The sequence below is a fragment of the Chelonia mydas genome, chromosome 16, assembly GCF_015237465.2.
Source record: "Chelonia mydas isolate rCheMyd1 chromosome 16, rCheMyd1.pri.v2, whole genome shotgun sequence".
Taxonomy (NCBI): Eukaryota; Metazoa; Chordata; order Testudines; family Cheloniidae; genus Chelonia; species Chelonia mydas.
In genome coordinates, this window is record NC_057857.1 from 181,818 (window position 1) to 206,340 (window position 24,523).

The 24,523-nt window shown below is 52.9% G+C and overlaps 1 protein-coding gene across 16 annotated transcripts in view; it reads left to right on the forward strand.

Annotated features, from left to right (window-relative positions):
* The first annotated feature begins 578 nt into the window (after nt 1-578).
* The window catches only part of WDR31 (WD repeat domain 31), a 46,336-nt gene continuing 22,391 nt past the window's right edge, over nt 579-24,523 (forward strand). For 2 of the 16 annotated variants that reach the window (XR_006286204.1, XR_006286203.1), the window contains exons 1-4: nt 4,111-5,495; nt 6,276-6,406; nt 8,001-8,130; nt 10,722-10,796. Coding sequence is in view for 11 of the 16 variants with exons in the window: in XM_043530611.1 (XP_043386546.1) it covers nt 6,348-6,406; nt 8,001-8,130; nt 10,722-10,796 (264 nt within the window). In the remaining 5 variants the exon portion in view is untranslated. Of the gene's footprint in view, nt 703-2,202; nt 5,496-6,268; nt 6,407-7,394; nt 7,691-8,000; nt 8,131-10,721; nt 10,797-24,523 lie in introns of those variants that run through there. The other 14 variants (XR_006286202.1, XM_007067672.4, XM_043530611.1 and 11 more) reach the window with 13 other exon arrangements.

Consider the following 24,523-nt stretch of genomic DNA (forward strand, 5'->3'; position numbering starts at 1 on the left):
GGGGTTCTCGCCTTCGGAAACAAAGGACGCTGTTCAAATAAAAGCCACACGTAAAACTTTACATTTCACTCGTCTTCCCTGTATCTCTAATAAAAAGCTTTGAAGGGTTGTTATGGTGCGGTCGCCACACACGGAGTGGGCTGAGGGGGCGGTACGGGGGTCGGGATGGAGGCAGGGCGCTACACTGGGGAGCGGCGACGGGGGCGGGGATGGCGGGGGTCCCCGGAGGGGGGCAGTGGGGGCGCACAGGGTGGGGAGTGGGGGCGGGGACGGCGGGGGTGCCCGGAGGGGGGCAGTGGGGGCGCACAGGGTGGGGAGTGGGGGCGGGGACGGCGGGGGTGCCCGGAGGGGGGCAGTGGGGGCGCACAGGGGGGGCAGTGGGGGCGGGGACGGCGGGGGTCCCCGGAGGGGGGCAGTGGGGGCGCACAGGGGGGGAGTGGGGGCGGGGACGGCGGGGGTCCCCGGAGGGGGGCAGTGGGGGCGCACGGGGGGGGGAGTGGGGGCGGGGACGGCGGGGGTGCCCGGAGGGGGGCAGTGGGGGCGCACAGGGGGGGTACTGGGGAGGGCGCTGGGGGCGGGGCCTCGAGGGGGTGCAGGGCCGGTGCTGCCCTATGGGGGCCGGGGGCGGAGCTGTCTCCTGGCGCGGCCCCACCCCGGACTCTGGCGCGGTCGCTAAGGCGCGGGGCGGGCCGGCGCGGGCAGGTGAGTGCGGGGTGGGGCTGGCAACGCGCTGCCGGGCCGGGCTCCGGGCGGCCGCTTGTCGCCCTTGGTAGCCCCCGCGGCGCGCTCCGACCCCCCGGGCTGCAGCTCAGCGCCGGCGAGAGACCGGGCCAGCCCCCCGGGGCGATGGAGCCCGGCTCCCCCCCCCCCGCTCCGGGCGGGCCAGCCCCCCGGGGCGATGGAGCCCGGCTCCCCCCCCCCCGCTCCGGGCGGGCCAGCCCCCCGGGGCGATGGAGCCCGGCTCCCCCCCCCCCCCCCGCTCCGGGCGGGCCAGCCCCCCGGGGCGATGGAGCCCGGCTCCCCCCCCCCCCCCCGCTCCGGGCGGGCCAGCCCCCCGGGGCGATGGAGCCCGGCTCCCCCCCCCCCCCCCGCTCCGGGCGGGCCAGCCCCCCGGGGCGATGGAGCCCGGCTCCCCCCCCCCCCCCGCTCCGGGCGGGCCCGCCCCCCGGGGCGCGGGCGCCCGGCTCCCCCCCCCCCCCCCGCTCCGGGCGGGCCAGCCCCCCGGGGCGATGGAGCCCGGCTCCCCCCCCCCCCCCCCGCTCCGGGCGGGCCAGCCCCCCGGGGCGATGGAGCCCGGCTCCCCCCCCCCCCCCCCCGCTCCGGGGGGGCCAGCCCCCCGGGGCGTTGGAGCCCGGCTCCCCCCCCCCCCCCCCGCTCCGGGCGGGCCAGCCCCCCGGGGCGATGGAGCCCGGCTCCCCCCCCCCCCCTCCCGCTCCGGGCGGGCCAGCCCCCCGGGGCGATGGAGCCCGGCTCCCCCCCCCCCGCTCCGGGCGGGCCAGCCCCCCGGGGCGATGGAGCCCGGCTCCCCCCCCCCCCCCCCCGCTCCGGGCGGGCCAGCCCCCCGGGGCGATGGAGCCCGGCTCCCCCCCCCCCCCCCCCGCTCCGGGCGGGCCACCCCCCCGGGGCGATGGAGCCCGGCTCCCCCCCCCCCCCCCCCGCTCCGGGCGGGCCAGCCCCCCGGGGCGATGGAGCCCGGCTCCCCCCCCCCCGCTCCGGGCGGGCCAGCCCCCCGGGGCGATGGAGCCCGGCTCCCCCCCCCCCGCTCCGGGCGGGCCAGCCCCCCGGGGCGATGGAGCCCGGCTCCCCCCCCCCCCGCTCCGGGCGGGCCAGCCCCCCGGGGCGATGGAGCCCGGCTCCCCCCCCCCCGCTCCGGGCGGGCCAGCCCCCCGGGGCGATGGAGCCCGGCTCCCCCCCCCCCGCTCCGGGCGGGCCAGCCCCCCGGGGCGATGGAGCCCGGCTCCCCCCCCCCCGCTCCGGGCGGGCCAGCCCCCCGGGGCGATGGAGCCCGGCTCCCCCCCCCCCGCTCCGGGCGGGCCAGCCCCCCGGGGCGATGGAGCCCGGCTCCCCCCCCCCCGCTCCGGGCGGGCCAGCCCCCCGGGGCGATGGAGCCCGGCTCCCAACGCACACACCCCGGCTTGGCTCTGCGAGGCGATGTTGGGCATAGAACCCGGCTCCTCCTGCCCCCAGGTGGGCCGGCCCTGCGGGGCAATAACAGGGCTCACTAGTGCTCTTCCTGAAGGCCCATGAGCCCTGAAGGCTCTTCCTGAAGGCCCGTGGGGAGGTGGAGTTCCTACCGGCCGGGAGAAGCTCTCCTGTCTTTGCGAAGAGCTATGGCAGCACCTCATGAGCAGACGAGCCCTTCCTGCTGCCTTGTATGTTGTGGAGTCATTGGCACTGGTGCAAAGTGATGCCATTCTGCCAGGCTAGTGTTTTCCGTGGGCTCTGGTTTGGTGAATCAATCGCACAAGGTACATGGAAACAGTGAATTGTGGCCCTGTATTAGTTAGTGTAGTTGCTAACATATAAGGGTTATTAATATGGGGCATTTGGAATGGAGACTAGAGGGACCCATTTTCCTAGGGAAACCGCATGTAATTGGGCAGAGAGGGAATATTCTCTTTAACAAAAATAAGGCCAGTTAACTAATAACAAATGGCTAATATGTAGTTAGCACTGTTCACAATCCCATCCATACTTTCCCAGGGTCTAGTGGGAAGATCATTACAATAAGACAAGCATTGAAGAGAGAAAAAAAAGCAGGAATCAAACTTCTAGGCTTCACTTCCAAAACCAGTGTGTTTTTACCATGGAATAATGAATGCATGTTAGCTATCCTACTGCACAATCTCAGTGAAGGGATGGCATTGTAATAAAACCTTGCAGTAAAAGTGACGATGCCTTGTGTCCACTAGGATCTTACTGTGCGATAGCTAACAGTGTAAAAAAGCCACTTTTGTTGCAGTGGAGACATGGCGCTAGCTGCTCAAGAGGAAATGCCAACCCACTGTAACTTAATTTAAACAAAGAGGCTTTTATTTTTGCTGGAATTTTCCAAGTGCTTTGAGAAAGTTCAGTGCCCAGATTTCAGTGGTATTTGAAAATCCCAACCTTCTATGTCTAAATAATGTATGGTACTGCTGATAATATCTTTAAAATGTCTGGTTGATTGTCTTAAAATGGTGCAATATGTTAAGGAGGCTTTAACACTGCAATGCATTTGCTGGAACATAGAATAATCCAGGATTCTGCTAACCAGCACTGCTGTAAAATGGGTCAAAGGAGCCCTTTAAGAACCCCAAAGAATTTACTTAGGGTTTCCCCAAATCTTCAAGTGATGTTATCGGCTTTGTAAATGGGTGTTTTGCATCTGCATAGCCGGAGGAAAGCAAAACAGTACTGATTAGCTTAAACAGAGTAGTTTTCTTTCAATCACATACAATATGCTCTCACTTTGTGTTGATTCTCCCCTTCATAATCATATGCAAGTCCCATTAACGGTGCTTGGAAATAAACTCCAAAGAGATCTGGCTGACCAAGCACCTTCTCTTTCATGGCCTAGTCCAATCAGTGTGTACATATTTTAAAAAAAAAAAAAAAACCCATCAAAACACTCCACTGTGTGTACAGCTCTCCTTGGGGAGAGGATGAGAGAGAGAAAACAAGCCACAGGTGACAGATATTAGCCATGTTGCTCAGTGCTGTGACCAGGGCCGGCTCCAGGCACCAGTGTTCCAAGCAGGTGCTTGGGGCGGCAGTCAGAAAGGGGCGGCAGAGTTTCTGCGGCAGCAGCTTCTCTTTCTCCTGCCATCTGCGGTGGCAATTCAGCGGCGACAGGTTTTTTCACTGCTTGGGGCTGCAAAAATGGTAGAGCCGGCCCTGGCTGTGATGCTGCCAGGATGATGGCAGGATAAGAACCTGGATAATCAGATGTCGGGGTGTGATCTTATGATTTAGTTTCACGTCTGTGTGTTATATGATGACTGTTTGCTGTTTGGGATATTGTTGCTTCCCAAAGCCAGCATGCAGATTTCACTGCTGTGTTACAATAGACTGAGGAGATTAAAACTTGTTTAAATGCAAATACTTTCTGCTCCCAGGAACGGGTTGCTAAAGAGCAATGCACATTTAAAAAAATAAATCCCTACGATGAAATGCACTCTTTTTGAAGCATACCTAGTTGTCATTCAATTACATTGGGAGCCCTGACAGTAGAACTTCATTCTAGTAGACTGTCACAATAGTGACTGGCGTACGTACAGGAGGATGTTAAATTTGCATTGGAAAGTCTGCCAAGAGATGACATCTTGGGGTACCAGAGGGCTTTCCCAAAATGCAACAAGACTCTGGAAGCTTGCATTCTTATTAAGCATTCAAAGTTGCAGAGGGAGCTGCAGATTTATGCTATAGTTAGGCAGTTGTAGGGAAGCATTCTCAAGATATAAAATGTAATTTGTATTTTTATTCCTTGAATCCTTCTTTTCTCACAGTGCTAACTATCTGCCTTGATTCTATAGTGCAATTAAAATCAGAAGGTGTTTATGAATGGAAAACTTGTTCTGCTTGCATGTAATGAGGAATAATTAGCCACAAGGAAAAATTTACCATTGATTGTCTGGAAAACTGGTCTGTAAAATGGCTATGAATGTCTGCTACTAGTAGATTGCTAGAGGGGTTGTTACAGCAAATCTTATAAATATGCTGGACTTCCCAGACTCTCTTTATTAATAACACTTAGCACTGTTACCATTATTACTTTTTTACACCAGCTCAGGGGCGCACATTGTAATAGGGACTATACAGACATATAGTAAATGGCAGTCTCTTCACATCTTCAAAGCATTTTGCAGATGCAAGCAAACCCCCAGGAAAAGGCACTGTTGTCATTTTGCTTTCTTTCTGCCAGTTCACTGTTTCATGCAGTTAATTTTAATATTTGCAATATCAGTTTAATTAAAAGCCAAGGAAATAAAGTTAAATTCTATTAAATAAAATACAGATTGAGTTTCCAGCTTCTTCCTGTTGCCAAAAAAAAAAAAAAATCACCTCTGTTCCTAGGACACTGAAATAGTCTGCAAACTTGGTCTTGTTTTGACTGAAAGAAAGTCAGTTACCCAATTAATACACTCCCTGGCCTATGAGATTGGGTACACTTTAAACCTTTTGGCTGTATAAACATCTGGATTGAACAAGCAGAGCTTAACTAGGTTATATTCTTTGCTAATTGCAAAGGACAGCAGAGTAAAATTAGAAGGGGAATGTCTGCCAGGAAACCAGTCCACTTTCTGACCTAGCAATTCCAGCATCTGAGCTTCAGGCTTCTGTGATTAGTGACATGAAGGTTATTTTGATTTGTTTGCTCTGACAAACAGGTAAATGCAGTCATTGAATTTTCAGCAGACTCCTACTGACCTGGAAGACAGGAGCTTTAGCAGGTCAGACTGAAATCAATCCAGTTAGAGCATCTCCTGCTGAGAAGAATCCGATTACTGTACCTGGTAATTCACTACCATTGAAACCAGCCTGTAGACAGCTGCACCTCTCCTGTATTGATTTAATGCTTTTAGTGAGTTTAGTGCTAGTAAAAGGCAGTGGAGTGACTGGAGCCTTTACCCCAGAACAGTTAGGACACGGGCACAACAGTGTAGGCTTCCCTGCGCTGCTTTGCTGAAGAGCCTCAGACAGACAAGTGAGTGGGTAGTTGTCCACATCATAAAACCTGCCAGAAACTGGCACTGTGGAGGTGAAGGACTGAGTGGGTATATTGACGGGGTAAGGCTGAGGTGGTTCAGGTAGGGACTGAGGTACATAATGAGGACGCTTCCCGTGCTACGCCTGTTCTGAGGCCACAGGGGATCAATCTGCCAGCCTGGCACCAGCACAGAATTCAGTTTATTACAACAGTCATAAAGATCAACAAAACAACAGTAAAACCCAGCCAACACACTCCCAGGAAACACACTCTCCTTTCAGATAGTGCTACCGGCCATTCTCACCTGGGGTGTTTGCTAATAAGATGCTGATTGAGTTGCCCATAAAGCAGCATCCGCTGGCCACACCTCCCAACTGGCACTGCGCAGAGAGAAGCAACAAGCATATACTGTCCGGAGTGATGGGTATGGGGGGCGGGAAGAGGAGTAAGGGAAATGCAGGGAAGCTAATGACTGGAACTGTAGTGAAAGTGCTGCATTCTCAGCATTGGATCCAATGGATGTAAAGATCAGAACTGATTTATAAATTCCCCATAATGTGTCCTCTCCTAATCCCCCAGCTCCCAGAGATTGCCTGAGATGCTGAGGTTTCGATGCTGAGCACTACATGCTGGATTACAGAGCTGCTCACCTTGGCTCATGTGCAATATCATGGGGAAACTGCAGAGTAAAATCAACTGCAGTACCTCCAAATACAGGTAAACAATCTCCTGGAAATGCCAGCTTCATGTAAACTTACTAAACCCCACCGATTATGGCAGGGAGGTTAGTGATCACATGTAATCATCTGGCTTTTATGAACTGTAACTTTTCCTTTTGTCTTTTGATTCTAAAGGTTGCTTAATTTCTCAATGGTCTAAAATACCTGTCTCTGCCTCCACATATATTCAAAAGCAGTGGCCTAGATCCCAGCACTGCAATGACTGTGTGGCTAAAATGGCAATTCCACCCCCATTCAGTATTTGCTTGTAGCCCTGAACATAAGAAGTCACTTTAGTGAATGGAGTGTGTTGGCAGCACACTCAAACTAATACATCCTCTCTCTCTGGCATCCACCTGGGCTGTTCCTAGGCAGGGGTGCAAAGGACCTGGGTGTACTATCTTGGGTGGAAAATGGCTCCTCTTGACAAAGGAGATATTGCTCTGCTAGTCCTGCACCCTGGGCCGTCTAGCAAACAATTGTCCTTAGCCCTGCAGCATAGTGTCTACCAGTACAGCTGGGATGCGAATAGCTGCACTGTCACGCACATGTTCTTTTCTTTTCCTAGGTATTAGCCAGGTATTAATCCACTATTAATCCAGGAGGGGTGCTGGTGCCACCATGGAAGAGATCAGAGAGAGTTTCAGATGCAGTTCCCCACCTCCCTCCCCCAACCACACATGGAAATGGAGAGCTTTCCTCAGACTGAATGGTCTGGGAGCTGTATTAACGTATCTGGCTGAAAAAAGGGGATCTCTGGTTTGAGAGTATCCTAACAGCAACACATTCAGCTTTGTCTTGCTCTCATAATGAACCACGTGGTGGTGCTGACAGCCTGTGCTGGGAGCAGTTCCTGTCCTGAGCCGGATTTATGTGCTGCAAGCTATTCGTGTGGGAGGGAGAGGGGCACTCCTGCTGGAGGGGTGGGGATATGCTACGGCAAGCATGGGAGAAATGGTGAGCAATCTAGTCTCTGAGAGTGAGAGAGACACCCTCAATATCCTGAGCAAGTGACATGCATGGCTCCCCCTGCAAAGAAAGGGTTAAAATCTCCCTTTCTCCATGAGTAGGAAGATGGGAGTACTGGCCCATAAGTACTGGAGATAAGCCAAGGGCACAGAGCAGCAGAAAGGAGAACAGGAATGTTATTGTGAGGGACATTTGAGAGAGCAGAAAATGTCTGAACTGTTGGAACAGTGGCTGAGTCAAACCATCATCTGCCAGCTGTAGCAGGGAGACTGGTGAAGTTCTGTTAAAGTCAGTCCCATGCACCATAGTGGAGGTGAGTAACTGTTCTGCAGGTTTAGGAATTAGAGGTGGAAGAGACCTATTATGTCACATCTAGGAAATGCATTTATGTCCCCGGAGAGCTGATCTCTGCATTGCCCAGAGCTTGCGTGTTGACTTGCCTTTCTCCAGCATCTCAACATTCAGCGTTTCTTCCTAAACCAAGGCACTGCTATCCTTACATTCAGTCTAATTGGAGCCAATGCCATGTGGTTTGAGACGTGGGATGTGTGATCTACGGCATACAATGACTTCTCTGTAATGTGTATTGAAGTTCCTGCTGTGTGTCTTTCCCTCTTTGGCAGGCCTGATGATTATGTAGAAGATGACAGTCCTGCCCAGGCTGTTCAGCAATACATCCCTGCTCACACTGACGCCGTCACTTCTGTGGCTGCTCTAACATCGAATCTCTGTGTGTCGGGAGGAAATGACAAGGTAGGGTGGGTCAAAATTCACAAGGAAATCAAGTGTGTCTGGAACTCTCTGCCATAGAGATAAGGGCAAATGACGTGGCGAGATTCAAACAACGGGGTTTATGTGTTCACAGGCATCAGACCGACACTTGGCTAAAATAAAAATGCAAAGGCTGTCAGTACTCCAAGCCACCGACTGCCCATTAGCTGGGGTGGGGAAGAAGTGCTCCTCCCAGTCCCAGGTACTTGTGATGGGGAGGGACACAGTGACCATGAGCCATTGTTGGCACCTGTAGACAAACAGCTCTTGTGGGGCAATTCCTTTGCTCTGAAGCGTTTCAAACCATCAACCATCCCTTTATTTCAGAGCGAGGAACTCAAAACCAACCATCGTGGCTCCATGAAATTCACCTTTGTGGGCAACAAATTACCCAGCCCGCTTCTGAAGAGGGGTTCCAGAATAAATATACCTTCCCAGCCATAAGCACTGTGTCTCTCTTGTGATGCTAACGCAGTTAGAGGAGGCTGGGCTGATGGCACAGAGCATGCAGGCTTTGCTGGCGGAGGGGGATCACTGCCAGAGCAGAGACTGAGCGAGGCTGTGAAGTCAGGAGGACATTAAGATGTGGCAATAGTGTTCCAAATAAAGTTTATTTTTAAATCATTGCCCCCTTGACAGGGCACATGGGATGCCACACAACACAGCTGTGCAATCCTCCAATTCACAGGGCATCATAGAACCACAGGGTTAGAAGGGGCTGCAGTGGTCATCTAGTCTAAGCCCCTTCTAAGATGCAGGATTTGTTGTATCTAAACCATCCAAGACAGGTGGCTCCAGCCTCCTTTTGAAAACCTCCAGTGAAGGAGCTTCCACAACCTCCCTAGGCGTCTGTGCCATTGTCCTACTGTTCTGACAGGTAGGAAGTTTTTCCTGAGATTTAGTCTAAATCTGTTTGTTTGAAGTTTGAACCCAATGACTCTTGTCCTGCTCTCTTGGCAAAAGAGAATCATTTTTCTCTCTCCTTTTTATGGCAGCCTTTCAAGTATTTGAAGACCGCTCTCATCTCCCCCCTCAATCTCCTCTTTTCCAAACTACCCATACCCAGCCTTTGCTCATATGGCTTGCATTCCATTCCTCTGATCATCTTTGTTGCTCACCTCTGGATCCTTTCCAGTTTCTCTACATCCTTTCTATCCATTGGTGGTCAAAACTGGACACAGTCCTCCAGCTGAAGCCTAACTAGCGCTGAGCAGCGTGGTACTATCACCTCCCGTGACTTGCATGTCGTACCTCTGTTAAGTATCAGAGGGGTAGCCGTGTTAGTCTGTATCCACAAAAACAATGAGAAGTCTGGTGGCACCTTAAAGACTAACAAATGTATTTGGGCATAAGATTTCGTGGGTAAAAAACTCACTTCTTCAGAAAAGAAGCTTATGCCCAAATACATTTGTTAGTCTTTAAAGTGCCACTGGACTCCCCATACCTCTGTTAATGTACCCTAAAATTGCATTTGCTATTTTTTGCAACAGCAGCACATTGCTGACATACCCATCTATTTAGCTCATGCCCATCACTATGGTACCCAAGTGCCTCATATTGCAGGTGAGGGTAGCCGTGCTCATTTTCAAGAGCCGTGGCCCTGGGGAGAAGACAGACACTAAGCTGATGGTTTTGAATCTGGGCAGTTTATTAAGTATTTATGTGTTTGGAACATGTTTTGTTTCTTTTAAAAATCAGGGCCTACATCTTCAAACCTGTGTGCATGAAGTTAGACTCCTAAATCCAGATTTAGGCTCCACAGGCTCCACTTGAAATCTTGGCCCCAGCAAATCACCCACTGACTTCAGTGTGGCCAGCATGTCACCCTGGACTCTAATTCCAGGCATCTGCATTTGAACATTTTGGTCCATACATTTAAGAGCAAGCCCCTGTCCTGTGTTCCAAACAGCACCTAAGCTACTCAGCCCAGAGAGACTGTAACATGCAAGGGATGTTGGGCCCACCACAGGAGTAACTGGGTGGAAGGCTCTGGATTGTGATGTGCAGGGGGTCAGACTAGGTGAGACAGTTCTCCCTTCTGGCCTTCACATCAGCCAACCTGTGATGCTTTCTTTTATATTACAAGGGAAGAGCTTCTGAAAGCGGGGGTCTAAATGTGCCGCTGGCACTCAGGACAAGACCAGCTGACTCCTTAGGCTTGGACTGTGTGGTGGCGGCCCGTGTCCTACATGTTTTCATACCCAGGCTGCACATATTACAAAGCAATGTTTTTATTCCCTGTTGCTGAGTCCAAACTATGCTCCCTTTATTGACATGGTTTGTATTGTCCAACCTGATAGAAATGGGGTGTGGGTGGCTTTTTGCTCTAGAAAATGTTTCTTTTATTTCAATAGACATGTAGGTTTTCACACAATGAGGGCTATTTTTTCCTGATGCTCTTCACCCAGTACACACCCTTGCTGTGCCCTCCCCTTTATAGCAGGAAAAGCTATTTGTCTGGAAAAAAAAATGTAAAAATCATAGACTCTATCACCTTGCAGACAAGTCTGTGTAATGTCAGTCCGCACGCACAGATGTGCTGGCTGAATTCACATAGATGTTTCTCTCTTCAGACTGTAGTCGTGTATAACTGGAGATCAGGAGCAGTGCTGAAGAGGTTCGTGGGACATCAGCGTGAAGTGACTAAGGTAAATATCAGACTTGACAAAAGTGCAGGGTGAGTCTTATGTGGATCACTGACTTCCGTCAAAGGCAGACATAACAAGGGACAGTGATTGGTCATCATCCAGAGCTGGTGTGACTTTGCTTGGTCAGCAAGGAAGGGATGCCTGTTGCTGCATAATATGAGTTGATTTTTCATGACTAGGAAGAGTGAATTTCTGCTCCCTAGAGATGAATACGCAAAGTGACAACATCCAAACAGCACTGGCTCTATGCAGCTTTAATATGTATTCATGCCTCCATATCAAGAGACCATGACAGCAGGATGAATTGCTGGGTCAGGTTTTTATTTCAGGGACGATATCAGTTTATCTTCAAGTCTTATGCTACTAGATTATGGGTACAGACTAATAGCTACTCACAGCCCCCAGAGGGCTTTGATCTGAGACCTGGTATCCTATTTGTGAAGCCAGTTAGGCTTTCTTTGTAGCAAATTGCATGTGAATGTGCACACACATGCATACCCCCTCCTCCCCCTTTGTTATATAGTGAGGCAGGACTGGTAGCACCACCTATTATTAAGGTTGCCTAAGACTTCGCTTCATAAGATAATTTTTCCATTGCTTATAACTTTGCCAGACTTTAGCCATTTTGGTTGAAATTTTCCATGCTGGCCCCAGGCAAACTTGTTTTGCAAAGTTTCAGCCAAAATGGGTCAGCCTTTCTGTGAATGAGGCTGGGGCAAATACATTGTTTTGCAAAATGTTGAAATGCTGGTGACTATTTCATTGAGAGGCTCTAGCGCACCTATGCATTGGAGCAGGAATGTAAAATTTGGCAGAGGATGGCCTTTGTGTCAGGGATGAGTGTTCTGGTGTTCCTGTGAAAATCTGCCCTCATCTGGCCTAGTAATAAGCCTTTGGAAAAAATCTCAGTTTGCTCATATTCAAAGATTCCTAGAGTTTAGCCGCTTAAATCTCCAAAGATACCATCCTCCTTGAGCATATTCCCGCCCCTCTGTGCCACCGGGCTGCGCATGCACCATCCCCACAGAGTGACTGAGCAGCCTTAATCCAGGGCTAGGGGGCAAAGCTGGACTTTCCCTGTAATTGCGCCTCCTAGATAGGCCAAGGCCTAGGCACTGGAACTGAGAGCAGGGAGCCAGTCTCTCCTGTACTCTCAGGACCCCCTTGCCAGCACTCAGGCAGTGTGGAGGAGGAAGCCGCCTGCCTCAGATGCAGAGGGGATAAGAGCCAGACTGGTGGGGGAGAGGGAACGAAGTAGAGTGGAACAAGGAAGCTGGGATTGGGAATTGGTGGGGGGAAGGAAAGCGAGTATACTGAGAGCTGGAGGGGAGGAGACTGGGAGCTGGGGAGGGGAACGGGTGGGGGAGGGGGGACTGGGAGCCAGTTGGGGTGGGCGGAGGAGAACACTGAGGTTAGACAAGGAGCTAGGGGAAGGGGGGAGCTGGGATTGGCTGGACACGGAGATTGGAACTGGGACCCTGTGTGGTTTCCTTATTCTCTGGGTGCCCTGGGATCTGATTTGCAGAAATGTGGAGCATTCACAGCTGGGACTGAAGTCACTGCGAGCTGTGGTGTAAACATAAAAAGTGTTATAAAATGCTAAGGACTCTGCAAATCAGGTCCTTAGTGTCTCAAATTTGGCGCCTCATATCAGTGGGAAGTTTTGTCCTTAATCATTCTCTGCCCCAGCGGCCCATCTGTCAAATGGGGATAATCCCATCCCCTCTTCTTATGGGGGTGTTGTGAAGATGAATGTCGGTGAATCACTCAGATACTATAGCGATGAGCTCCATCAGAAAGCCCTTGAGAAAATAATAATTCTGTCGTCAGTGCAGGGTGTGGCCACCCATTGAACAAGGAGGAGAAAACAAAACCTTGACTAGCTGTTCATTAAGTGAGCACCCTGCTCTGAGTGAGGCAAAAACCAGTGTGTGAGTTCATGTAATTAAAGATGATCATAATGGATATGCACAATGGAGCTGAATTAAGGTCGCACGAGCAACCTTAATTGTGGCATTTGCGAACTTTTGAGTGCTTGCCTCACAACCTGAATATGTTCTTTTAGTGTAGATTTGTGTGTGATATATTGTTATGCTGCGTGAAACCTTTTTGAAGGTGGGGGGCATAACCATCGCCCTTCACTCAGAATAAATATACAAAACATTTAAGCTCCTTTATGGAATAGATGGTTGAAACAATAGGAGCTGCTGCCCAAAACGCAGGCCGTGTGCAAGGCTGCTCAGGAATCTGAGCTATGTGTGGGTGACATGGTTTGACTCAGGGCTGGATGGAGACATGGGCGGCTGTGTACTGTTTGAGGAAGCTATGCGCATATGGAGAAAAGCAGCAGAAACACCACAAAAGCTGTCAGAGAAGCAGCAAGCAAGCTCCAGAGACAGCCATAGAAGTACTTGTAGCAGGACCCTGAGCTGGGGGAGAGAGTTTTGGGGTACAGTGCTGCCTGGAAGGGGCTTGGAGCTGTGGACAAATAAATTGTCTCCTGCTGTATGATTCCTACTGTGTTCAGAGAAACAACCTTTGTACATTCTTGTAAATAAATATGATTGCATCAAGAAATGCCTGATTCGATCATCTGTTTCTCCCCCTAGCAGAAACAACCTTTAGGAGCCTGAATAGTAACTAACCACTAAGGTCACAGGGAGTAACAGCGACATAGAAAACATTAAATTGAAGTGATTGCTGCAGGGGTATCGTGGCAGCAATTTACTCCATGGAGACTAAACTGGCCCCCTGGCTTACACAATCCCTTTACTGGGTCTGGATCTGGAGAGCTCAGGTCTTCGAGTGATTGCTCATGTGTATTCCGCAATAGGTGTGCGTGCTCCAGTGCCGCAAGTTTTTCCCCTAGCAGTACCCGTCGGGTGGAGCGCCCCCTGCGCCCCTGGAGTGGCACCTGCCTGGCGCTGTATAAGGGGAGCTGCGCCCCCCGCCCCCTCAGTTCCTTCTTGCCGCCGGTGGAGGTGCGTCGGAACGGCTCTGCTCCAGCTGGGCTGTAGCTCCTCCCCAGAACTGTTGGTTCGTTCAGTGTTAGTACCTGTAGTTAGTTAGCTCTTTAGTTAGTTTAGTCAGTCTGAGCAATAGCTGTATGCCCCGCGCCCCGGGGTTTAAGTCGTGTGGCTCTTGTAGGTGTTCTATGCCAAGAAGCGACCTGCACGCAGATTGTTTGTGCTGCTTGAGAGAAACCCATATCAGTGAAAGGTGGAAGATTTGCAAGTCGTTTAAGCCTTGGACCAAAAGAGAAAGGGACATTAGGCTCCAGGCCATCCTGATGGAGTCGGCACTGACCCTGGCACGCTGCTCCGAACTGGAACCCGGCACCGCGGCATCGGTACGCGGCAACCTTCTGGTGCCATCGACTCGTCGGCACCGCTCCCCGTCCACAGGGCACGCCAAGAGGGCCAGGAATACTACCTCTTCGCAGCGGCACCGAGCGAAGTTTGGGACAGAGGCTAGGCCCATGTCAGGCAGTCCTCAATCCCCACCGGGCCCCAGGCCTCCAACTCACATTGAGCAGAGTAGCCTGGCCCATTCAGAACAGGCCTCTCCGGATGTCCAGATGCCGTCCACTCCTGAAGCCCTCCAGGCAGCCTGGGACGTTATGTCCATGCTGGTGCTCGGAGCGCCGCCAATGTCGGCCCCACACTCCAGAGGCAAGCCGCCGCTGGGATCTCTGCAGTCGCCTCTGGCCCGGTACCGGTCTCGGTCGAGGGAACGTTCCCAACGCCGATCACCGCCCAGCGATTGCTTGGGGCAGAGTCCAGGTGGATCGCCCTTGACGCCGACCAGACTGTCTGCCTGGGTTCCGTCCATCCGGGACTCGCGGCACCACTCCTCCTCAAGGAGCAAATATCGGTGGGACTGCAGCGGGCGTCGCCATCGGTCCTCGTCTCAGAGAGGGTACCGCAGTCGATCATGCACAGTTGTCGATGCCGTTCCCGCTCAGACTCCTGCTCTAAGTCTCCACCAAGACATCGCAGCCCTGGGCGTCGATCGCCGGCATTTCACCGTCGCGGGTCTGCCCGTCGAGGCCATTCTCGGAGCAGCTGTTACCGCCAGTACCGGTCCTCCACGTCGAGATCACGGTCCCATGGCCGTCGTATATCCCGGCACTGCCACTCCTCCCAGTCCAGAGACAGCAGCAGATCTTACACCAGCCCGGTCTCCAGTCGTAGCCGTCCTTCGATGGGCCAGGCCCGCCAACCCGAACAGCCGGCCCCGCCGGTGCTACAGCAAGTGCAGTGGCACCGAGCATCGTGGCCGTCCCAATGGTACCAGTGGGCACCGTGGTCTCTGGCGCAGCCCCCGGTGGGTGCTCACTCAGTGGCCGGAGCTTCGGAGGCACCATCGGCCTCCCTCTCCAGACCCCCAAGAAAGGAGGCAGTGGGACGTGCGTCCTCGGCACCGTGCCTGGAGTCCAACCAGATGGTGGACCCTCCGGTGCTCGCCGACACCCAGAGAACCACACCGGCCTCTTTGCCCAGCCCGGAAGAGGCAATTGCAGCCCTGCCCTCCTCCGTCCCGCAGGAGGACTTCAGGGCCCACCAAGAACTCTTAAAGAGGGTGACAGCAAGCCTCCACCTCCAGGCAGAAGAGATGGAGGAGCCCTCAGACTGCCTGGTTAACGTGTTATCCCCTTCTGCACTGGGCAGGGTGGCCTTGCCTCTCCATGAAGGGGTGGCGAAGATTTCAAATGCCCTGTGGCAAACACCAGCCTCGTTGGCCCCCATCTCTAAAAAGGCGGAACACAAGTACTTTGTACCCGCTAAGGGGCATGAGTACTTGTATACCCAGCTGGCGCCCAACTCCTTGGTGGTCGAGTCAGTCAACCACAGGGAACGGCAGGGTCAGCCAGCCCCGACCCCAAAGAACAAAGACTCTCGGAGACTGGATTCTTTTGGAAGGAAAGTTTATTCATCTTCGAGCTTTCGGTTATGAGTGGCAAACCATCAGGCTCTCCTGGACTGGTACAAATTCAGTCTGTGGGGCTCCCTGCCCAAGTTTGAGGACTCCCTCCAGGAGCGTGATAGGAAGGAGTTCAAGGCACTAGTGGAGGAAGGGGCAGCGGCTGCTAGGGCGTTCCTGCAGGCAGCCTCGGATGCTGCGGACACGGCCGCACGATCAGTGGCCTCCACGGTGTCCATGAGACAGGCGTCATGGCTCCTGTTCTCTGGGCTGTCCAGCAAGGCACAGTCTTCCATGCAGGATCTCCCATTTGACGGGAAAGCTTTGTTTGCAGAGGAAACAGATACAAGGCAGCATGGCATGAAAGACTCCCGCACGACCCTCCAGACTCTGGGCCTCTATGTCTCGGCTCCGGCAAAACCTAAGTTCAAGTGGAAGCAGGCTCCCACCCAGGCTGCCCTCCCGACGTACAAGACCTCCATAAGAATCAGTGAGACTATAAGAGACACCCTCAGAGGCAGTCTTGGCCTGCTCCCAGCCTGGGTCCTCCAAGGGCAAGAAGGTGGGGAAAAGGCGTTTTTGACGGGACGCTCAGGGGCACCCCACCAGTCCTCATCAGGGATCCACCCCTGATAAGCACACAACCGGTTGGGGAAGGGAAGCTTTTCCTCCTGGAATGGTCGCGACTAACCTCGGACCGATGGGTCCTCAACACCATCTCCCTGGGTTACACCCTCCAGTTTACTTCCTCCCAGCCCAACCATCCCCTGCCCTTGGGAGACCCCTCGCATGAAGCTCTGCTCGAGCAGGAGGTGGGGTGTCTCCTAGGTCTAGGAGGCGGTGCCTGAGGAGTTCATGGTCAAGGGGTATTACTCCTGTTATTTCCTTATCCCAAAGGCCAAAGGGGGACTCAGGCCCATCCTGGACCTCCAAGGTCTGAACCAGTACATGGTGAAGCTCAAGTTCCGCATGGTCTCCCTGGCGTCCATCATTCCCTCCCTGGATCCCGGGGTCTGGTACACTGTCCTCGATCTACAGGACGCGTACTTCCACATCCACATATTCGAGGGGCACAGGCGCTTCCTCCGTTTCGTGGTGGGACAGAGTCATTACCAATTCACAGTCCTCCCGTTTGGTCTGTCCACTGCCCCCAGGGTGTTTACAAAATGCATGTCGGTGGTAGCGGCCTATCTCAGACGGCGGTGGGTCCAGATATTTCCCTATCTGGACGATTGGTTTGTCAAGGGCACCTCTCGGTTGCAGGTGAGGGATCACGTGGCGCTCCTCCTGTCCATGTGCACTGCCTTGGGCCTGTTGGTAAACAACACCAAGTCCACGTTAGTCCCGGTCCAATGCTTAGAGTTATCGGGGCGCTCCTGGACCCAGTGTTGGCCAGGGCCCCTCTCCCTTCAGACAGATTCAAGACCATGAAAAGTCTCATCGACTTGGTCACAAGGTTCCCGGTGACAACAGCCAGGGTTTGCCTACAACTCTTGGGTCACATGTCAGCATGCACATACGTGGTCCATTATGCCAGACTCAGGATGAGACCCCTCCAGCTCTGGTTGGCCTCAAAGTTCTCCCAGGCCATGGACAGGATGGACAAGGTCCTCCCCGTGCCGGACTCTGTGATCACCTCTCTACAGTGATGGTCCGCCCCAAACAACATGCTCCAAGGGGTCCCATTCAGGGACAGGGCCTTGTCGTTGGAGCTGGTGTCTGATGCATCAGACCTCGGTTGGGGGGCCCATGTGGGGAATTTTCAGACCCAAGACCTGTGGTCGGCTCAAGACCTGACCTTGCATATAAACATCAAGGAGCTCAGGGCAGTGCAACTGGCATGCATGGCCTTCCACTCACACCTGGAGGGCAAGGTAGTCAGGGTCCTCACGGACAACACGGCCTCAATGTTCTACATTAAGAGGCAAGGCGGGGCCTGCTCCTCTGCCCTCTGCCGTGAAGCCCTCAGGCTGTGGGACTTCTGTGTAGCCCACGACATCCACCTGAAGACCTTCCACCTACCAGGCGCCCGGAACGAGAGGGCGGATCGCTTGAGCAGGGACTTTTCCTAGCAACACGAGTGGTTCCTCCACCCGGAAGTGGCCCACTGGCTCTTCCGAAGGTGGGGAATTCCCCAGGTGGACCTGTTCGCAACTCGGCAGAAACGGCGATGCCCCCGGTTCTGCTCCAGGGGGGCCTGGGGAGGGGCGCTATCTCCGATGCCTTTCTCCTGTCCTGGTCAGGCCGGCTTCTCTATGTCTTTCCCCAGTTCCCTCTAATCAGCAGGGTCCTGGAGAAGATAAAGACGGACAGGCCCAGGTCCTCCTGATTGCCCCGGCGTGGCCCAGGTAGAATTGGTACGGGACCCTCACGGGCCTGGCAGTAGCTCTGCCGTGGCTGTTGCCACTCCACCCAGACCTGTTGTCATAAATATAAAGGGAAGGGTAAACACCTTTAAAAATCCCTCCTGGCCAGAGGAAAAACCCTTTCACCTGTAAAGGGTTAAAAGGATAACCTCACTGGACCAAAGTGACCAATGAGGAGACAAGATACTTTCAAAGCTGGAGGGGGGGAGAAACAAAGGCTCTCTCTGTCTGTGTGTTGCTTTTGCCGGGAACAGAAAAGGAATGGAGTCTTAGAACTTAGTAAGTAATCTAGCTAGGTATGCGTTAGATTCTGTTTTGTTTAAATGGCTGAGAAAATAAGCTGTGCTGAATGGACTGTATACTCCTGTTTTTGTGTCTTTTTGTAACTTAAGCTTTTGCCTAGAGGGATTCTCTATGTTTTGAATCTGATTACCCTGTAAGGTATTTACTATCCTGATTTTACAGAGGTGATTCTTTTAATTTTTTCTTCAATTAAAATTCTTCTTTTAAGAACCTGATTGCTTTTTCATTGTTCTTAAGATCCAAGGGTTTGGGTCTGTGTTCACCTATGCAAATAGGAGAGGATTTTTATCAAGCCTTCCCCAGGAAAGGGGGTGTAGAGTTTGGGGAGGATTTTGGGGGGAAAGATGTTTCCAAGTGGGCTCTTTCCCTGTTATATATTTGTTAGACGCTTGGTGGTGGCAGCAATAAAGTCCAAGGGCAAAAGGTAAAATAGTTTGTACCTTGGGGAAGTTTAACCGAAGCTGGTAAAAATAAACTTAGGGGGTTTTCATGCAGGTCCCTACATCTGTAACCTAGAGTTCAGAGTGGGGAAGGAACCTTGACACCTGCTCTCTCAGGACCAGGGCTGCCTCCTCCACCTCAACCTGGCAGCTCTTCACCTCGCGGTGTGGCTGCTCATTGGTTAGGTGGAGAGGAAAGGATGTGCTCAGAGCAAGTTCAGCGTGTCCTCCTCGAAAATGGTCGGCCCTCCACTCGCCGCACTTATTTGGTGAAGTGGTCCCAGTTTTCTAGGTGGGCGGCGGACCAGGGTGTCTCTCCGGTGACCGCCCCAATCTAGCTTATTCTTGATTACTTTCTCCACCTGAGGACCCAGGGCCTGCTGCGTTCATCAGTCAAGGTGCACCTGGCAGCCATGTCGGCCTTCCATCCGCCGGTGCAAGGGCACACGGTATTTTCCCATGCTATGACTGGCCAGTTCCTTAAGGGTTTGGACCATCTTTTTCCGTATTCTAGACCCATGGTCCCGCAGTGGGACCTAAACCTGGTGTTGGCTTGTCTCATGGGGCCCCCGTTTGAACCACTGGCCACGTGCTCCTGCTCTCACCTCTCGTGGAAGGTGGTCTTCCTGGTTGCAATCACGTCGGCCAGGCGAGTCACAGAATCATAGAATATCAGGGTTGGAAGGGACCTGAGGAGGTCATCCAGTCCAACACCTTGCTCAAAGCAGGACCAATCCCCAACTAAATCATCCCAGCCAGGGCTTTGTCAAGCCTGACCTTAAAAACTTCAAAGTAAGGAGATTCCACCACTTCCCTAGGTAACGCATTCCAGTGTTTCACCACCCTCTTAGTGAAAAAGTTTTTCCTAATATTCAACCGAAACCTCCCCCACTGCAACTTGAGACCATTACTCCTTGTTCTGTCATCAGCTACCACTGAGAACAGTCTAGATCCATCCTCTTTGGAACCCCCTTTCAGGTAGTTGAAAGCAGCTATCAAATCCCCCCTCATTCTTCTCTTCCGCAGACTAAACAATCCCAGTTCCCTCAGCCTCTCCTCATAAGTCATGTGTTCCAGTCCCCTAATCATTTTTGTTGCCCTCCACTGGACTCTTTCCAATTTTTCCACATCCTTCTTGTAGTGTGGGGCCCAAAACTGGACACAGTACTCCAGATGAGGCCTCACCAACGTCGAATAGAGGGGAACGATCATGTCCCTCGATCTGCTGGCAGGACCCTGACCTCCGAGCCGCCATACACGGTCTTCCATAAAGACAAGGCACAGCTCCGCCCATACCCCACATTCCTCCCAAAGGTGGTCTCCACCTACCACATTGGTCAGGACATTTTTCTACTGGTCCTCTGCCCCAAGCCTCACGCGACTAGTGAGGAACGCTGTCTCCACACGCTCGATGTGCGGCGGGCTCTGACTTTCTACCTCCAGCGGACCAAGCCGTTCAGAAAGTCCTCGCAACTGTTCGTCGCCTCAGCTGAGCGCGCAAGGGGCCAGCCAATTTCTACTCAGCGGCTTTCCAATTGGATCACTTCGTGCATCCGTTCCTGTTTTGAGCTGGTGGGTGTCCCCCCACCACCCATTGTGAGGGCACACTCGACTTGGGCGCAGGCCTCGTCAGCTGCCTTTTTGACCCACGTCCCCATCCAGGACATTTGTAGGGCCGACGTGGTCTTCAGTTCACACGTTCATCTCGCACTATGCGATCGTCCCCTAACCCAGAGATGACGCCGGGTTCTGCAGGGCTTGTGAACTCCTACCTACCTCCAACAGATATAGCTTGGAATCACCTACTGTGGAATACACATGAGCAATCACTAGAAGAAGAAAAGACAGTTACCTTTCCCGTAACTGGTGTTCTTTGAGATGTGTTGCTCATGTCTATTCCGCATCCCGCCCTCCTTCCCCTCTGTCGGAGTTGTCTGGCAAGAAGGAAATGAGGGTGGGGGGAGTGCACAGCACTCCTTATACCTCCCCAGGCAGGCGCCACTCCAGGGGTCGTGGGGGGCGCTCCCCCCCATGGGTACTGCTAGGGGAAAAACTTCCGGCACCAGTGCACATGGCGAGCACGCACACCTATTGTGGAATAGACATGAGCAACACATCTCGAAGAACATCAGTGACGGAAAAGGTAGCTGTCTTTTCATCTGCGCACTCACTTTTGGGAAAGCAGGTTAATTCTGCCTGCCCATCCACCCCCCACCACCTCTGTAAACTAAACTTTAATGCTAGCTCTGGCTACAAGCGCAGACGTTTGGTGGCCTCCTCCTGGTCCCCAGTTGTGTACATCACAAAGCCACTGCGCACTTTGCACAGCTCACAAGACATGAAGGGCTGAAATAGACAGGGTGTTGCAGGTACATAGCCAAACTGTGCAACTATGTTAGGTCATGCCTGGCTCTAGCCTCTGCTAGTAATCCCTTATTTTCAAGAGCCCCTGTTGATTGTCAGTGGGAACTAGTGAATGGGAGAAGACGCTGGCACTCAGGAGACTCAAATTCTATTCCTGGCTCTGCTGCTGACCTTGCTGGGTGTGGTTGGGTCAGTCATTTGCCCTCCATGTGCTTCAACATCCCCCTTCGCAAACGGGGTTAATAATGCGCTCTCGGCTTCAAACAGGGCGAGGCAGAGTACTCTGGACAGTCCCCTGAGCGTGTAAAGACCTAAACCAAAGATGCTCTCTTGCAAACTGCAGCTCCTTCCTAATCCACTGGCATTTCTGTAGAACAGTGGTTCTCAAACTTTAGCAACCCAAGGACCCAAATTTTGATTTAAAATTTTTCAGAGACTCCCAAACCCCCCACTCAGCCCCGGGCCTCATCTTCACTCCAACCCTGCCCCTCCTCTTCCACACTTCTTTCCACCCCCTCCCCGAAGCGTGCCCCGTCCCCACTCCTCCCCCTCCCTCCCAGTGCCACCTGTATGCAGGAGGCACTGGGAGGGAGGGGGTGGAGTTGATCAGTGGGGCCTGCGGACCCTCTGGAGTACCCTTGTGGACCCCAGTTTGAGAAATGCTGCTGTAGAGTATTTCACATGTCCTGCACCCTGTCCGTTCTGTGGCAAGCTGGGCCTAACTCCTGTGACAAGGCCTTGAGGGATGGCATTGCTAAATCCCAGAGTGCCCTAGGAGGCAAGTGGGTTGAATGTGAAGTGAACAGGCCAGCCAGAGCCGTTTTCCTTGTGTGACGATAATTTGGTATCATCTCCATTGCAGGAGGTCTTGATTTCCTCTGCCCTCCAGTGTCTTGTGTGCTGTGGCATGCTATACTGGCGCTGCCTGGGGTCTGAAGTAGTTGCAGAGGAAGCAGGACTGCATGCAGCTCCCGCTCATGGTGTGTATACCCCGTATCCATGCAGCGGAGTTGGGGACAGTTGGGCTGGGAGGCAGTTTGGGCATTTGCCACCTGAGTTCAGTGGAGGCTTTGGCACTGGGGAGGGACTGCATAGAATCATAGAATATTAGGGTTGGAAGAGACCTCAGGAGGTCATCTAGTCCAATCCCCTGCTCAAAGCAGGACCAGTCCCCAACTAAATCATCCCAGCCAGGGCTTTGTCAAGCCAGGCCTTAAAAACCTCTAAGGAAGGAGATTCTACCACCTCCCTAGGTAACCCATTCCAGTGCTTCACCACCCTCCTAGTGAAATAGTGTTTCCTAATATCCAACCTAGACCTCCCCCACTGCAACTTGAGACCATTGCTCCTTGTTCTGTCATCAGCTACCACTGAGAACAGCTGAGCTCCATCCTCTTTGGAACCCCCCTTCAGGTAGTTGAAGACTGCTATCAAATCCCCCCTCACTCTTCTCTTCTGCAGACTAAACTATCCCAGTTCCCTTAGCCTCTCGTAAGTCATGTGCCCCAGCCCGCTAATCATTTTCGTTGCCCTCCACTGGACTCTCTCCATTTTGTCCACATCCCTTCTGAGGTGGGGGGAACCAAAACTGGACGCAATACTCTCAGTGTGGCCTCACCAGTGTCGAATAGAGGGGAATAATCACTTCCCTCGATCTGCTGGCAATGCTCCTACTAATACAGCCCAATATGCCGTTGGCCTTCTTGGCAATGAGGGCACACTGCTGACCCATATCCAGCTTCTCGTCCACTGTAATCCCCAGGTCCTTTTCTGCAGAACTGCTGCTTAGCCAGTCGGTCCCCAGCCTGTAGCGGTGCATGGGGTTCTACCTTCCTAAGTGCTGGACTCTGCATTTGTCCTTGTTGAACCTCATCAGATTTCTTTTGGCCCAATCCTCCAATTTGTCTAGGTCACTCTGGACCCTATCCCTACCCTCCAGCATATCTACCTCTCCTCCCAGCTTAGTATCATCTGCAAACTTGCTGAGGGTGATTCATCCCATCATTCAGATCATTAATAAAGATGTTGAACAAAACCGGTCCCAGGACCGACCCCTGGGACACTCCACTTGATACCGACTGCCAACTAGACATCGAGCCGTTGATCACTACCCATTGAGCCTGACAATCTAGCCAGCTTTCTATCCACCTTATAGTACATTCATCCAATCCATACTTTTTTAACTTGCTGGTAAGAATACTGTGGGAGACCGTGTCAAAAGCTTTGCTAAGGTCAAGATATATCACATCCTCCACTTTCCCGATATCCACAGAGCCAGTTATCTCATCATAGAAGGCAATCAGGTTGGTCAGGCATGACTTGCCCTTGGTGAATCCATGTTGACTGTTCCTGATCACCTTCCTCGCCTCTAAGTGCTTCAGAATCGATTCCTTGAGGACCTGCTCCATGATTTTGCCGGGGACTGAAGTGAGGCTGACTGGTCTGTAGTTCCCTGGGTTCTCTTTCGAAAATATGGGCACTATATTTGCCTTTTTCCGATCATCCGGGACCTCCCCCGATCACCATGAATTTTCAAAGATAATGGCCAGTGGCTCTGCAATCACATCAGCCAACTCCCTCATCGACTTATGCATGTCCAGCTTTTCTAAATAGTCCTTAACCTGTTCTTTCACCACTGAGGGCTGCTCACCTCCTCCCCATACTGTGTTGCCCAATGCAGCAGTGTGGGACCTGACCTTGTCTGTGAAGACCAAGGCAAAAAAAGCATTGAGTACTTCAGCTTTTTCCACATCCTCTGTCACGTTGTTTCCTCTGCCATTCAGTAAGGGTCCCACACTTTCCCTGGTCACCTTCTTGTTGCTAACATACCTGTAGACACCCTTCTGGTTACCCTTCACATCCCTTGCTAGCTGCAACTCCAGTTGTGCCTTGGCCATCCTGATTACACCCCTGCATGCTCAAGCAATATTTTTATACTCCTCCCTAGTCATCTGTCCAAATTTCCACTTCTTGTAAGCTTCCCCTCCTCCTCTCCCTAGGTGAGCATGGCAGCAATCATTGACATTTGGGGATGGAGAGGAAGCAGCTCGAGGACCTTGTTTCCTTCTCCCTGCCCTACAGGCCTGTGACTGCTTCCTGCCTCCCTACTACACCTCTGCATCCACTAAAGGTGGCTAGGCACAGCTCTGCAGGTTTCTGCTAAAATGATCAGCAGCAAAGCGGTTATTGACATTTAAATGGCCGTCATTAGGTTTCAGAGCTCTCGCTTCCCAAGGAGGAACTGTTCGCACCTCTCTGAGCGCTTGGTTCCGGCTTCTGAAGAGTCAGGAGAACAGAGCTGCCTCAGTTTGCGCCTGGTTCATACCTGGGA